A 16007-nucleotide genomic window follows, 5' to 3' on the forward strand; every position below is an offset into this window, starting at 1 on the left:
ATAAACAAAAACTCTATCTGACATCACCCTGATTGTCAGCATCTCACCACCAGCCATCCTCCCTCCCTCCCTTTCATCCTCTCTCGTTCCCTCCCTTCCATCCTCCCTCCCTCCCTCTCTCGTTCCCATCCTCCATCCCTCCCTCCCTTCCATCCTCCCTCCCTGTCTCATTCCCATCCTCCATCCCTCCCACCATTCCATCCTCCCTCCCTCCCTCCCTTACTTCTTCCTCCCTCCCTCTCTCATTCCCTCTCCCCCTCCCTCCCCACTATCTTCTGTCCCTCCCTCCTTCTCTCTCCTCTTTCCCTCCCTTCCTTCCTTTTCCACATGTGTTCTTTCATTTGTCGAGGGTCTCCCTGCTGCTTCAACGTAGGCTCTATAAGAGTAGGGCTTTGACTGTCTTTGTTTTTTTTTGTTTGTTTTGTTTTTTTTTTTTTTTTTTTGAGACGGAGTCTCGCTCTGTCGCCCAGGCTGGAGTGCAGTGGCCAGATCTCAGCTCACTGCAAGCTCCGCCTCCCGGGTTCACGCCATTCTCCTGCCTCAGCCTCCCGAGTAGCTGGGACCACAGGCGCCCGCCACCTCGCCCGGCTAATTTTTTGTGTTTTTAGTAGAGACGGGTTTCGCCGTGTTAGCCAGGATGGTCTCGATCTCCTGACCTTGTGATCCGCCCGTCTCGGCCTCCCAAAGTGCTGGGATTACAGGCTTGAGCCACCGCGCCCGGCCGGCTTTGACTGTCTTAATCACCACTTTATATTCAGGGCCTAGAACAATACTTGGTACATAGTCGATGCTCAATAAATATGTTTTGAATCAATGAGTAAATGGACAAATAAATGAACTTTAAGCCATTTGCCTTAAAATTCTATGAAAGTCAGTGCAGCTTGTTGGACTGAGTGAGGAAATAAAGTTAAAGGACAACCAAAATATTTCCTGCAGAGCTGGCTCAAACAACTGAGCTGTGGGGAAGGGCTTCCACAAAATCAACGACAGAATGTCAGGAACTTGCACAATTCAGAGCCAGGGGTCACAGGCCTCAGACTTGGGGTCTGAGCCTTTCTTCAAGTCGTCTGGTCAACTAGGCCTCTTGGCCGGGGCTCAGTGATCTCTCTTCTACTGCTACACTTAGTTTATCACAAGGGATTCTGTTCTGCTTGGTCATTCTTTCCTTCAGAAATATGTACTTGGAGCCTCCTTTGTATAAAGTGCTGGGCTGTATGTTGTGAGAAATAGAGATGAAATAGTTATGGGGGAGGTGCCTGATTCAAAGATCTTCTGATACAATAGGGAGAAGTAATACGTAAATAAGTATTTAGGTAGAAAAATAAGAACTATAAGAGATAAAATCAAGTACAGGCTGGGTGCAGTGTCTCACGCCTGTAATCCCAGCACCTTGGGAGGCTGAGGCAGGTGGATCACCTGAGGTCTGGAGTTCAAGACCAGCCTGTCCAACATGGTGAAACCCCATCTCTACAAAAATACAAACATTAGCCAGGCATGATGGCAGATGCCTGTAATCCCAGCTACTCGGGAGGCTGAGGTGGGAGAATCGCTTGAACCCAGGAGGCAGAGCTTGCAGTGAGCTGAGATTGCACCACTGCACTACAGCTTGGGTGACAGAGCGAGACTCCATCTCAAAAAAAAAAAAAAAAAAAAAAATCAAGTGCAGTGGGAATTCGAGCAGAGGGGGGATTTTCTCCTGTTAAGGAGCTCCCAGAAAGCTTTTATGGAGGAGGTAGTGTTCACCTTGCACCATAACAATTCATACATAAAGAATATTTAGGCCGGGTGCAGTGGCTCACACCTGTAATCCCAGCACTTTGAGAGGCCAAGGTGGGAGGATCACAAGGTCAGGAGATCAAGACCATCCTGGCTAACATGGTGAAACCCCGTCTCTATTAAAAATGCAAAAAATTAGCCAGGCGTGGTGGCAGGCACCTGTAGTCCCAGCTACTCGGGAGGCTGAGGCAGGAGAATGGCGTGAACCTGGGAGGCAGAGCTTGCAGTGAGCTGAGATCTTGCCACGCGCTCCAGCCTGGGCGACAGAGCGAGACTCCGTCTCAAAACAAAACAAAACAAAACAAAACAAAAGAGCGTTTAGTTAGTTTCATTTGGCCTGGAAGAGTTCAGGTGCCTGTGTGCCTCACGCTTCTGGGTTCTGGGGCTGGAGATCAGTAATCACCTCACTGGATAAATTTCCTCCAGTTTGGTATATAAAAATTGAGACACATACTTTCTGTAAAAACTGTCAAAGTGCAGCTGAATTTAAAAAAATATGCCATGTAATAATGTGCTTGGAACAGAATGGGTGTTCATTTCAAGCAGCAGGAACGCTGTGCTCACCTGTTATGTATAAGTGGCAGCTGAAACATGTACCAGATTATAACTCTGCCGCCATCCAGGTGCAGCTGTAGCATCTTACATTGTTATCAGGATTCTTCCACATTTTAGGATCCACATTTTGGGAGTAACAGTTACTGTTTGCCAAAAATGACCTCCCAAGCCCAAATGAAGAGGCCCTACCAGGGCAGCAGGCAGCTAGAAAGAATTAGGAGATGCCTGTTACCCGCAGAGAGAGCCTTCCTTATGTGGCCAGGACCGTGGAAAGCCCAAAGCCAAGGGACCTGGGAAGTCAGCCAAGGACGCTTGCCTGGGTGTCTCCTGGCTGGTTTCTCTGAGCTGTGGAGCCACCTATGTTTAGAACCTCTTGCCGCGCTCCCTCTGCTGAGCTTATATTTATGCTAGATCAAATGTTTAAACTGCTTTTCTCTTTGTGGATCATAAATTTTAGAACAGAAAATGTGGGTTCTGGAGGGTGTGAGAGACAGGGACAACCATATGTGTTGCTTCAGTAGATGCTTCAGAGAAAGAAGACACTTAGTTCTCTAGTTGTTCACCCAACCCAATATGGTTTCTGCTCCTTAAGCTACATTCCTATAAAGATTAGCTTTCAGTTGCTACCGCCAAGAAATAGTTCAAGTGCTGCTTACATTGTATTTTAACTAAAGATCTCAAGAACAAAAAAGAAATCCCTAGATGCTGACATTCCAAGCAAACTTAGGTCAGGGGTGGAGGCAGGGAATTGACAGATAAAGATTTCGGTGAACAGGCGGTTCTCACCTTAGGTGAGTTCACACTGTGCAGGGGTGCTTGGTGGGATGGTATCCACTTCTTTCATCTTTGAGATATTTAAGGGGTGCCTACAATAAGGGGATACCCAATGTGCCTATCTTGACACATTCAACATGAGTTCTTTTTTTTTTTTTTCTTTTTTCTTTTTTTTTTTTTGAGACAGAGTCTCGTTCTGTCGCCCTGGCTGGAGTGCAGTGGCCAAATCTCAGCTCACTGCAAGCTCCGCCTCCCGGGTTTATGCCATTCTCCTGCCTCAGCCTCCCAAGTAGCTGGGACTACAGGCGCCTGCCACCACGCCCGGCTAGTTTTTTGTATTTTTTAGTAGAGACGGGGTTTCACCGTGTTAGCCAGGATGGTCTCGATCTCCTGACCTCGTGATCCACCCGTCTCGGCCTCCCAAAGTGCTGGGATTACAGGCTTGAGCCACTGCGCCCGGCCTCAACGTGAGTTCTTAAATTCCCAGCTAATGGGTTGGATCCCCATTCATTTTATAGGCAGGATGTCTCTATTTGGATGACCCTTCTCAAAAGTAGAAACAATAAAGGCAAACAAATCCTTCCAAGAGAGAGTATGGGGTTATGGCAGACAAGGTAAAATGCCTGTCACAGGAGATAAATTATTTTGCTCATTAATGAGTCATCTGTCCTTTGATTTCTCAAAGTCCTAGAGAAACAGGACCTCAGCTGACAATGACCTGAGGGGACCCCTACAGTGTTTCAAGCAGTGGGTGGAGGAGGAGGTGCCTTCCTGGTTAAGAAATTATTCCTGGCCGGGCGCGGTGGCTCAAGCCTGTAATCCCAGCACTTTGGGAGGCCGGGATGGGCGGATCACGAGGTCAGGAGATCGAGACCATCCTGGCTAACACGGTGAAACCCCGTCTCTACTAAGAAATACAAAAAATAGCCGGGCGAGGTGGCAGCGCCTGTAGTCCCAGCTACTCGGGAGGCTGAGGCCAGAGAATGGCGTGAACCCGGGAGGCGGAGCTTGCAGTGAGCTGAGATCCGGCCACTGCACTCCAGCCTGGGCTACAGAGCGAGACTCCGTCTCAAAAAAAAAAAAAAAAAAAAAAAAAGAAATTATTCCTGAGCCCTTGTAGAGGACAGTCCAGCATAGGAAATTCTGGAACTGCAAGATGAAAATGTGTGCCAGCATGCTTCTACTTTCAGGGTACAGTCTGAGGCCCTAGGGAGGAGGAGTTCCTCAAGTGCTTTGACCTCTTGCCAGGACAAAGATGGAGAAGTATTTAGAAGCATCTGGATTTGTTAGCTCTTCAATTTTCCTCCTTCACTCCTCACCCCACACACAGAGCCTCAGAAGGAGAGACCAGCTTCACCCCCTTACCAGCAATACTGAAGAATCACCCCCCACCCACCTCGGGATCACCGATCTCCCTCCTATATGGGAACCCCGACCCTTGGAGAAAAACTGCTGACCCTACAGACTCCCCACATTCACCTAGAATGCAGCCAGAGCAGAGTTTTGAGTGAGGTAATCAGTCCTTTAGGGGGACCTGTTTTTCCAGCTTTCATTTTTCTCCCCTTGTTTCCTTTATTTCTAGAATTCTAAGAGCTGTACTGTTCATTGTTTCTACCCATCATTATTAAGGGAGAGATATGGAAACATTCCCATGGTAACAGTTTCATCTCAAAATATCTGAATGCTATTAGCTGCCTTTCCACTCCAGGGAAAAGATGAGATTTTTTAAAAAAAGAAATCTTTCTTCTCAGAGTACAGTTGACAGGTCCTCTCCACACTGCAGGGAGGCCTGCCCAGATCAGCGAGATGGGAAAGGGCTCAGAAAGCCAAATTTGTTTCTTAGCTGACTTCACTTCCTGAACATTTCAAAAACTTCTTATTACATGGTTCTGACACCGACCCAGAGAATTGCTGGTGGAAGTACTGATGAAAACACCAACATCTCTGGGGGAAATCATCAACTGGGAGCACATGAGATGGGCCAGCACACACTTGGCTCAAAGACCCACAGACCATACTGTGTTACTGGAGAGCGACAGGTTTGAATAAACTCAGAGGTATGTGCTGGTCGCCGTCAGAAAGCTGGGGAGAGAAAATGGGATAGGAAGCATTTTACCTCACATTCATGACACGCTTTATGGCTGGCCAAGGGCTTTTCATATTGAAATGGGATGATGGAGGAGATAGGACACATTTATCCTAAACACGTGTCTTAATTATCTATTGCTGGTGGGGTGTGATGGCTCACACCTGGAATCCCAGCACTTTGGGAGGCCAAGGCAGGCGGATTGCTTGAGTCCAGGAGTTCGAGACCAGCCTGAGCAACATGGTCTCTACCCATCTCTACAAACAAAATTAAAAAATTTGCCAGGCATGGAACTGTACGCCTGTAGTCCCAGCTACTCAGGGTGCTGAGGTGAGAGGATCTCATGAGCTGAGGAAGCAGAGGTTGCAGTGAGTTGAGATCGTGCCACTGCCCTCTAGCCTGAGTGACACAGCAAGACCCTATCTCAAAAAAAAGTGTATATATATATATATATATAATTACATATAGCTGTGTAACAAATTATCCCAAAACTTGGCAGCTTAAAATAAACGTGTTGGCCGGGCGCGGTGGCTCAAGCCTGTAATCCCAGCACTTTGGGAGGCCGAGGCGGGCGGATCACAAGGTCAGGAGATCGAGACCACAGTGAAACCCCGTCTCTACTAAAAATACAAAAAATTAGCCGGGCGCGGTGGCGGGCGCCTGTAGTCCCAGCTACTCAGGAGGCTGAGGCAGGAGAATGGCGGGAACCCGGGAGGCGGAGCTTGCAGTGAGCCGAGATCGCGCCACTGCACTCCAGCCTGGGCAACAGCGTGAGACTCCGTCTCAAAAAAAATAAATAAATAAATAAAAATAAACGTGTTATCTCACAGTCTCTGTGGGTCAGGAATTTGGGAGCAATTTAGCTGGGTGATTCTGGCTCCAGGTCACTAATTAGATTGTATTCAGACTGTCAACCAGGGCTGCAGTCACCTGAAGGCTTGACTGGGGCTGGGAGATCCCTTTCCAAGATGGCACAGTAGCCATTGGCAGGAGGCCTCAGCTTCTCACCACATGGGCCTCTCTTCACACGGCTGCTTGAATGACATGACAGTTGGCTGATCCCAGAGCAAGTGACCCAAGAGATAGAAAACAGGAGGAAGTTACACTGTCTTGTTTGACCTAGTCTCAGAGGGCACACATCATTGCTTCTGCTGTATTCTGTTCTACAGAAGCATGTCACTAAGTCCAGCACACATGTTTGGGGAGGGGAATCAAGCCACCTCTTGAAAGGAGAAGTATCAAGGACTCTGTGAACATGTTTTAGGACCACCATGTCATGGCAGTTATGAAAACGAATGTATCAGTGCTGTATGTACTGATACGAAGCAGTCTCCAAGATGTATCTTCAGTGAAAACAGCATGATGCAGAATACTAGGTAAGTCTGGATACTATTTATGGTTTTAAAAAGGGAAGAGAGAGCCGGACGCGGTGGCTCACGCCTGTAATCCCAGCACTTTGGGAGGCTGAAGCGGGTGGATCACAAGGTCAGGAGATTGAGACCATCCTGGCTAACACGGTGAAATCCCGTCTCTACGGAAAAAAATACAAAAATTAGCTGGGTGTGGTGGCGGGCACCTGTAGTCCCAGCTACTCAGGAGGCTGAGGCCGAAGGGCATGAACTCAGGAGGCAGAGCTTGCAGTGAGCTGAGATCGCGCCACTGCACTCCAGCCTATGCGACAGAGTGAGACTCCATCTCAAAAATAAATAAATAAATAAATTAATTAATTAAAAAGGGAGGAGGGATAAATACGCAATTGTGCGTAGACTACCTCTCAGAGGATATACAATAAACTGGCCTCAAGGAGGAGGGCTGGGGACAGGTGGGAAAGAGATTTGCTTTCTATACCTTTTGGATTTCATTTGAGCAAGTATCAGTCTTTAATAATAAAATTTAATTTCAAAAATAGATTAAAATAACATAGAAATAAATAACATTGTTGAAAGAATTCAGAATGACCAGTTTGAGATAGAATTTTTTTTTTTTTTTTTTTTTGAGTTGGGGTTTCACTCTTGCCCATCAGGGAGTACAGTGACAATCATAGTTCACTGCAGCCTCGCCCTCTCGGGCTCAGGCAATCCTCCCACCTCAACCTCCCAAGAACCTGGGACTACAGGCACATGCCACCACACCTGACTAGTTTAAAAAAATTTTTAGAAGAGGTGAGGTCTTGCTAGATTGCCCAGGCTCCAATTCCTGAGTTAAAGCAGTCCTCCTGCCTCGGCCTCCCAAAGTGCTGGGATTACAGGCATAAGCCACTGTGTCCCTGGCTGGAATTCATTTTTTAAAGCTGTTGGGGCCAGCGGTGAGCTATAATTGTGCCTGGATGACAGAGCAAGACCCTGTCTTGAGGAAAAGGAATAAAGCTTTCAGGGTAGATGATTTTAGGGGATTGGTTTGTTTGATTTCTTGCTTGTTTTCTTGGAAGCAAGTGTGCTTTCTTGGCAGGCACGTTTTGAAATAGGAGGCTATAAGCAAGATGTTGAAGGAAAACAGACCAAGCTCTCTGAAGGAGAGCACTTGGAAGAGAATCTCATCCAGCTCTCATCCCGTGCGCGCCCACCTACCTAGACTTGCACGTATCTGCTGTATTTTCCCTTCTGTGACTACAGAGAAACTGTCCCTAGGCAGCTCCTTCGGTTAAGCACTAGATTCTTCCCTCTGTCGTCTGCATCCTTCAACAGTTCCCCCTGTCTTTCTTGGATCTTTGATTTGTTTTCCTCTGGATTTACTAACAAAGTTATTTCCCCCATATGAAAAAAAAATATCTCTTCGTCCATATTTCTCTGTTCCCTTTATAACTTGCTTGAAAGAGTTTCCTCAGTGTCTCCTATTCTGTCTCTTTTCAGAACCTGAGATATAGCTCACACTCCATAAAATTCACCTTTTTAGCATGTACAATTCAGTGGTTTTTTAGTATAGTCACAAACTTGTGCAACCATCACCACTATCTCATTTCATCACTCCAGAAAGAAACTGTACCCATTAGCAGTCCCTCCCCAGTCCTTTCTCCGAACCCCTGGTAATCACTAATCTACTTTCTGTCTCTACGAATTTGCCTCTTCTAAATATTTTATGTAAATGGAATCATACAATATGTGGATCCACCAAGGCAGGCAGATCACTTGAGGCTGGAGTTCGAGACCAGCCCGACCAACATGGCGAAACCCCATCTCTACTGAAAATATGAAAATTAGCTGGGCGTGGTGGTGCATGCCTGTGATTCTAGCTACTGGGGAAGTTGAGACATGAGAATCACTTGAACCCAGGAGGTGGAAGTTGCAGTGAGCCGAGATCACCTGGGCAACAGAACAAGACTCTGTCTCAAAAAAAAAAAAATTATGGATATTTTGGGTTGTTTCCTCCTTTTCATTATTATCAGTAATGCTACAAACATTCATATGCAAGGTTTTGTATGGGCATATGTTTTCAATTTTCTTTTCTTTTTTAATGACAGGGTTTCATTCTGTTGCCCAGGCTGGAGTACAGTGGCATGATCTCGGCTCACTGCAACCTCTGCCTCCCAGGCTCATGTGATCCTCCCACTTCTGCCTCCCCGGTAGCTGAGACCACAGGCACATGCCACCACACGCAGCTTTTTTCTCTTTCTTTCTTTCTTTTCTTTTCTTTTCTTTTTTTTTTTTTTTTTCAGAGTTTTGCTCTCGTTACCCAGGCTGGAGTGCAATGGCTCCATCTCGGCTCATGGAAACTTCTGCCTCCCGAGTTCAAGTGATTCTCCTGCCTCAGCCTCCAGAGTAGCTGGGATTACAGGCATGTGCCACCATGCCAGGCTAATTTATTTTTGTATTTTTAGTAGAGACAGGGTTTCTCCATGTTGGTCAGGCTGGTCTCGAACTCCTGACCTCAGGTGATCGGCCCGCTTCAGTCCCCCAAAGTACTGGGATTACAGACGTGAGCCACTGTGCCCGGCTACTCTTTCTTTCTTTCCCTTTTTTTTTTTTTTTTGGTGGAAACACAGTCTTGCCATGTTGCCCAGCCTGATCTCCAACTCCTGGGTTCAAGCAATCCTCCCTCCTTGGTCTCCCAAAGTGCTGGAATTAGGCGTGAGCCACCACACCAGGCCTAGGACTTTCTATACATAAGACCATGTCATCTGCAATTAGAGATAGTTTTATTCCTTCCTTTCCAAAGTGTATGTCTTTTACTTATTTTTCTTTCTTAATTGCCCGGCCTAGACCTCTCAGTACAATGTTAAGTACAAATGACAAGAGCAGACATCCTTGTTTTGTTCTTAGGGGGGAAAGCATTCAGTCTTTTCAGGAGTAAGTTACGGGTTAGCTGTGGGTTTTCTCTTTTTTATTTTTTTTATTTTTTGAGACAGGGTCTTGCTCTTTTATCCAGCCTGTAGTGCAGTGGCATGATCTTGGTTCACTGCAACCTCCGCCTCCTGGGCTCAAGCAAGCCTCCCAGCCCCCAAGTGACTGGGATCACAGGCACACACCACCATGCCTGGCTAATTCTGTTTTGTTTGTTTGTTTATTTGTTTTGAGACGGAGTCTTGCTCAGTCGCCCAGGCTGGAGTGCAGTGGCCCAATCTTGGCTCACTGCAAGCTCCGCCTCCCGGGTTCGCATCATTCTCCTGCTTCAGCCTCCCCAGCAGATGGGACGACAGGCGCCCACCACCAAGCCCAGCTAATATTTTTGTATGTTTAGTAGAGACGGAGTTTCACCATGTTAGCCAGGATGGTCTCGATCTCCTGACCTCGTGATCCACCTGCCTCGGCCTCCCAAAGTGCTGGAATCACAGACGTGAGCCACTGCACCCAGCCCCAGCCTTTTTTTTTTTTTTCTTCAGATACAGAGTCTTGCTGTGTCACCCAGGCTGGAGTACAGTGGCACAATCTCAGCTCACTGCAACCTCTGCCTCCTGGGTTCAAGCAATTCTCTTGTCTCAGCCTCCCGAATGGCTGGGATTACAGGCACGTGCCACCATGCCCAGCTAATTTTTGTATTTTTAGTACAGATGGGGTTTTGCTATGTTGGCCAGGCTGGTCTTGAACTCCTGACCTCAAGCAATCTGCCTGCCTCAGCCTCCCTAAGTGCTGGGATTATAGGGGTGAGCCACCACACCCAGCCTCCGGCTAATGTTTGTATGTTTTAGTAGAGACAGGGTTTCGCCATGTTGCCCAGGCTGAGCTGTGGGTCTTTCACAGATGTCTTTCATCAGATTAAACCAATTCTCCTCCTAGTTTGTTGAGTGTTTTTATAATGAAGCAACATTGGATTTTATCAAGTGCTTTTTTTTGTTTACTGAAATGATCATTTGTTTTTTGTCCTTTATTCTATTCATAGAGTATATTTATTACATTGATTTTTGTATGATGAACCAATCTCGCATTTCTGGGAAAATCCTGTTTGGTCATGGTATATACTTCTTTTTATATGTTGTTGGATTCAGTTTGTTAGTATTTTGTTGAGGACGTTTGCATCTATAGCATAAGGTGTATCATTGTATAGTTTTCTTGTGATGTCTCTGTCTAGTTTTGTTATCCAAGTAACACTTTTCTTTTCTTTTTTTTTTTTTTTTTTTGAGACAGAGTCTCGCTCTATCGCCCAGGCTGGAGTGCAATGGCACGATCTCAGCTCACTGCAACCTCCCTCTCCCGGGTTCACGCCATTTTCCTGTCTCAGCCTCCCGAGTAGCTGGGACTATAGTGCCCACCACCACGCCCAGCTAATTTTTTGTATTTTTAGTAGAGATGGGGTTTCACCGTGTTAGCCAGGGTGGTCTCAATCTCCTGACCTCGTGATCCGCCCACCTCGGCCTCTCAAAATGCTGGGATTACAGGCATGAGCCACTGCGCCCGGCCCCAAGTAACACTTTTCATGGTAATACTGGCCTCATAGAATGAGTTGGGAAGTGTTCTCTCCTTTTCTATTTTTTGGAAGAGTTTTTGAAGAGATTGATGTTCCTATTCTGTCTTGAGCCGCTCCTCCCAGCTTGTTGCCTCCCCTACCATACCGAAACTGCTCTTGTAAAGGTCTCCAATGTCCTCCACATTGCCAAATTCAACAATCGGTTCTCAGCCACCGTCTTACCCTCAGCAACAGCATCTGATCTCAGCCACCGTCTTACCCTCAACAACAGCATCTGATCTCAGCCACCGTCTTACCCTCAACAACAGTGTCTGATCTCAGCCACCGTCTTACCCTCAACAACAGCATCTGATCTCAGCCGTCGTCTTACCCTCAGCAACAGTGTCTGACACATTTCCTTTCTCCTCAGAGCACTGTCTGCTTCTGGCCTCCACAATCTCCTGGTTTTTTTTCTGCTTCGCTGGCCACTATTTTCTGGGCTTCTTTGCTGTATTGTCTTTCTCTATCAGATATCTTAATGGTGAAGGGACACAGGGCTGAGTACTTGACACCTTTTTTCTGTCTCTTCTCAGATTTTTGGTAATTTTATTTCTCTCCTAACTTTAAACACCAACTATATGCTGAAGCCTCCCAAATTTAGAGCCCAAATATGGTCTCTCTCTTTATCGTTGGATTCATATATCCTCTGCCTATTAGACGTCTTACCTTGGATGCTCAATGTATATCTCAAACTCAACATGTCCAAAATTAAACTTTTGATCTATTCCACCAAACTCTGCTGTGCCCACCATCTTCCCCATCATTAGTAACCACAACTTTAGCTTTTCAGTTGATCAGTCCAAAAATATTTGAGTCATCCTTATTGGATACTTTCTTTCCCTCACTCCCTACAGTCATTCTATTAGCAAATCCTATTGGGCCTACCTTCAAGATAATCAGAGAGTGACCACCTCTCACCACCGTCATGATTCAATTCTCTCCCTAGTCTTTCTCTAGCTGGGATTGATGGAATAGGCTTCTAACTGGTCTCCCTCCTTCCCCCTTTGCCCACCTTCAGGCTGTTGCTGGGACAGCAACCACCTGAGAGTTCCTATCATAAATAGATGTTGAATTTTGTCAGATGATTTTCCACATCTATTGAAATTATCGTATGTTTTTTCTTCTTCAGTCTGTTAATATGGTAAATAACATAGTTTCGGTTTTGTTTTGTTTTAGATAGGATCTCTGTCTCCCAGGCGGGAGTGCAGTGGTGCAATCATGGCTCACTGCAGCCTTGATCTCGGCTCACTGCAGCCTCGATCACCCAGGCTAAAGCAATCCTCCCACCTCAATCTCCCAAGTAGCTGGTACAATGGGCATGTGCCACGATGCCTAGCTGACATTTTAGAAACAAAGTCTCATTATAAGGTCTCATAATGTTGCCCAGGCTGGTCTCAAATTCCCGAGCTCAAGCAATCTTGCTGCCTCAGCCTCCCAAAGTGCTGGGATTACAGGCATGAGCCACCATGCCCAGCCAACATGGATTTGCAAATGTTAAACCAAGTTGCTGTGCTAAATTAACCCCATTTGGTCACGATGTATTATTCTATTCATATATGTTAGAGTTGACTTGCCAACATTTTAAGAATGTCTGAACCTATGTTCACGAGGGATATTGGTCTGAAGTTTTCTTTTCTTAAAATGTCTCAAGTGTTTGTTGAGTGTATAAATGAGAGCCTGTTGGTCCAAGGGGGTGGGTGGGAGAGTGTAATAAGAAGGAAAAAATAGGCTGGGTGCGGTGGCTCACACCTGTAATCTTAGCACTTTGGGAGGCTGAGACAAGCAGATCACCTGAGGTCGGGAGTTGACCAACATGGAGAAACCCCCGTCTCTACCAAAAATACAAAATTACCCAGGTGTGGTGGCGCATGTCTGTAATCCCAGCCACTCAAGAGGCTAAGGCGGGAGAATCACTTGAACCTGGGAGGCGGAGGTTGCAATGAGCCTAGATCGCACCATTGCACTCCAACCTGGGCAATAAGAGTGAAACTCCGTCTCAAAAAAAAAAAAAAAAAAAAAAGAAGAAGGAAAAAAATTAGCACATTTATAGAACTGTTTCCAAAGCCCTTTTCACATATCATTTATCATAACCAAGAGGTAGATATTACTATCATGCCCATTATAAAAGAACTAAGGCTAAAGGAGTTTAAGGAACCTGTGCTAGACTTAGGTAAGCAGCAGGACTGGGACTTGAACCCATGCCCTCTGTCTGCAGATGCCGTGTTCGAGGTTAGTACCCAGTTAGTGAAGACCTTTAGGGACAGGCAGAAGGGCTCCTTTCAGCTTCAATTATGCTTGTGACCATTTCCCAAAGGAAGGAGCAGAGCTTCTGCCATGAACATGATACAAGTAATTCCATGTTTCTTTCTTCCAGCATCTTAAGAAAACTCCAGCATGGCAGAATGAGCACTCCACCTGCAGATGCCCAGGAGAGCCTGAGACTTATTTTTAGCCAGAATAGGAAAATGCCGAATATCTTCTAGGAGAGTTGGCAGCTGGCGGGCTGCTGATACAGCTATGTTTATATAAGCTGGTGCAGAGGGGAGAATGATGGTTGCAAAGGACGCAGGAGGTGCTTAACCCACCTATACACTTGCTAAGGTTTTCTTGGGAAGTTCTGGTCAGGAGTTACTGTTCAGGAGAGAGGGTCATGGAGACAGTCTGGAGATTGCCTGGAGCATAGGTGCGACTGGCTTCCTCGAGTCAGAGCATTTGTCAAAGCCGCCCTTAAACCACCTGTCCACTGGTTCTTGGCCTCTTCCCACCTTATGATCCAGGGGTAAATAAAAGAACAGAAGCTCTTTCAAATGGTGCCGTTTTATTTATTTTTTTGAGACAGGGTCTCTGTCGCCCAAGCTGGAGTTCAGTGGCGCCATCACGGCTCACTGCAGCCTCCATCTCCTGGGCTCAAGCAATCTTCCTGCCTCAGCCTCCTGAGTAGCTGGGACTAGAGGCCCACACCCCTGCCCCCAGCTTTTTAAATTTTTTTGTAGAGGTGAGGTCTCCTTATATTGCCCAAGCTGGACTTGAACATCCTAAGCTCAGGCGATCCTCCCACCTCTGCCTCTCAAAGTCTTGGGATTACAGGCATGAGCCACTGTACCTGACCCTCAAGTTTTAAAGCATAGCGATTCACCCGATTCTGACCATACTTCTCAGATGTGCTTGGTGAAAGCAATCTGTAACACCCCATCCTACAGAAGCTGTCAAATAGTTTTCTCACAGAGGCAGCAAAATAAGGCTTTTAAAGGAGTTACCTATGGGCTCTCAAAGAGAATTAAAGTAAAACCTTAGTAAGGATTTTTTTTTAATATATATTTTTAAAATGTTCAAATAAAAACAAAAGTAGACTAGTATAATGATCTGTCACGTACCCACCACCAAACTTCAACACTTCCCAACATGGTCTATCTGTTTCATTGTTCCCCCACCCCCTCTGGAATTATGCTGAACAAATCCCAGATAGCCCATTATTCCATCTGAAAATACTTCAGTGTGTACCTCTAAAGTATAAAGAATCTTAAAACCAAACCAAACCACAATACCATCTTCACACTTTAAAAATAACTACTGGCCAAGCATGTTGGCTCATCCTGGCACTTTGGGAGGTCAAGGTGGGCAGATCGCTTGAGCTCAGGAGCTCAAGACCAGCCTGGGCAACATGGCAAGACCCGATGTCGACAAAGAAATACAAAAATTAGCTGGGCGTGGTGGTGTAGGCCTGTAGTGACAGATTCCCAGAAGGCTGAGGTGGGAGGATCGATTGAGCCTGGGATGTCGAGGCTGCAGTGAGACACAATGACACCATTGCGCTCCAACCTGGGCAACAGAACAAGACCCTGTCTCAAAAAAAAACCACAATTCCTTAAAATCAAATATACAGTGTTTGGATCACCCCAAGTTTTTAAATAAGTTTTTTTTTTCACTTGATTTTTTAAACTCAGGATCAAATATGCATACATACATATATATATGATGAAACTAGGAGATTTGTCCTGTAGTTTCCTATGGTATGGATTTTCCTGATCATATCCCTGTGGTGTGTCATTCAACATATTCTTCTAAATGTGTTTATTCATTAATGACCAATGTATTTCCTGTGAATTGGATCTAGAGACTTAAACAGATTCAGGTTCTATTCTACAGCAAAAATACTTAGGGGGTGCTGTATACTTCCATCAGAGGCAGCAAATATCTGGTTTCTTTCTGTGATGTTAGCCTGTAATCATCTCCTAGACCCGTAAATTGACTGACAATGAATTTTAAGGAACAAATGTGGCTGCAATGGCTTTCTGAGTAATACGTGCAGAAAAACACGTCTTGTGAAGTGTGTTGTTTGTTTGTTTGTTTTTTCCAGGCATGAAAACAGCCCTGGAAGTCTGCCCTGGCGCCTGCACTGAGACTAATCCGGGTCACTTTAGGGAAACTGCCCAGCTCTGGCACCGCACTGTGTGTCTTCAACTCTGTGGAGTGCTGTGGCCTCGGTTTCCCACTAGAGGACACTGTGGCTCCAGGACTTCATGTGGCTCCCAGCCAGTCTCGCTGCTCCAGCACCTCAAAGGAGGCAAAGCCTTTAGTGTGCATTTATTAGGCACCAATTGGGTGCTTTCTGTATCAAGGAGAGAAATAAAAGAGGTCAAACACAAGGTCCTGTGGCATTGTTTCCTGATGTCGTTTCTTTTTTTTTTTGAGATGGAGTCTCGCTCTTGTCGCCCAGGCAGGAGTGCAGTGGCGCAATCTCAGCTCACTGCAACATCTGCCTCCTGGGTGCAAGCCATTCTCATTACTCAGCCTCCCAAGTAGCTGGGATTACAGGCACCCGCGACCACGCCCAGCTGATACTTGTATTTTTAGTAGAGTCGGAGTTTCCCCATGTTGGCCAGGCTGGTCTCGAACATCTTACCTCAGGTGATCCACCCGCCTCAGTCCCCCAAAGTGC

At 46.1% G+C, this 16007-nt stretch overlaps 1 protein-coding gene across 1 annotated transcript in view; it reads left to right on the forward strand.

Annotated features, from left to right (window-relative positions):
* Positions 1–15599, forward strand: part of LOC105485218 (ras homolog family member T1) — a 109473-nt gene extending 93874 nt beyond the window's left edge. Inside the window, exon 21 of the mRNA XM_071082676.1 lies at positions 15426–15599. Within this exon, the coding sequence (XP_070938777.1) occupies positions 15426–15468 (43 nt within the window). The 3' untranslated portion in view covers positions 15469–15599. The remainder of the gene's footprint in view (positions 1–15425) is intronic.
* The last annotated feature ends 408 nt before the right edge of the window (positions 15600–16007 follow it).

Source organism: Macaca nemestrina, chromosome 17, assembly GCF_043159975.1.
Source record: "Macaca nemestrina isolate mMacNem1 chromosome 17, mMacNem.hap1, whole genome shotgun sequence".
Lineage (NCBI taxonomy): Eukaryota > Metazoa > Chordata > Mammalia > Primates > Cercopithecidae > Macaca > Macaca nemestrina.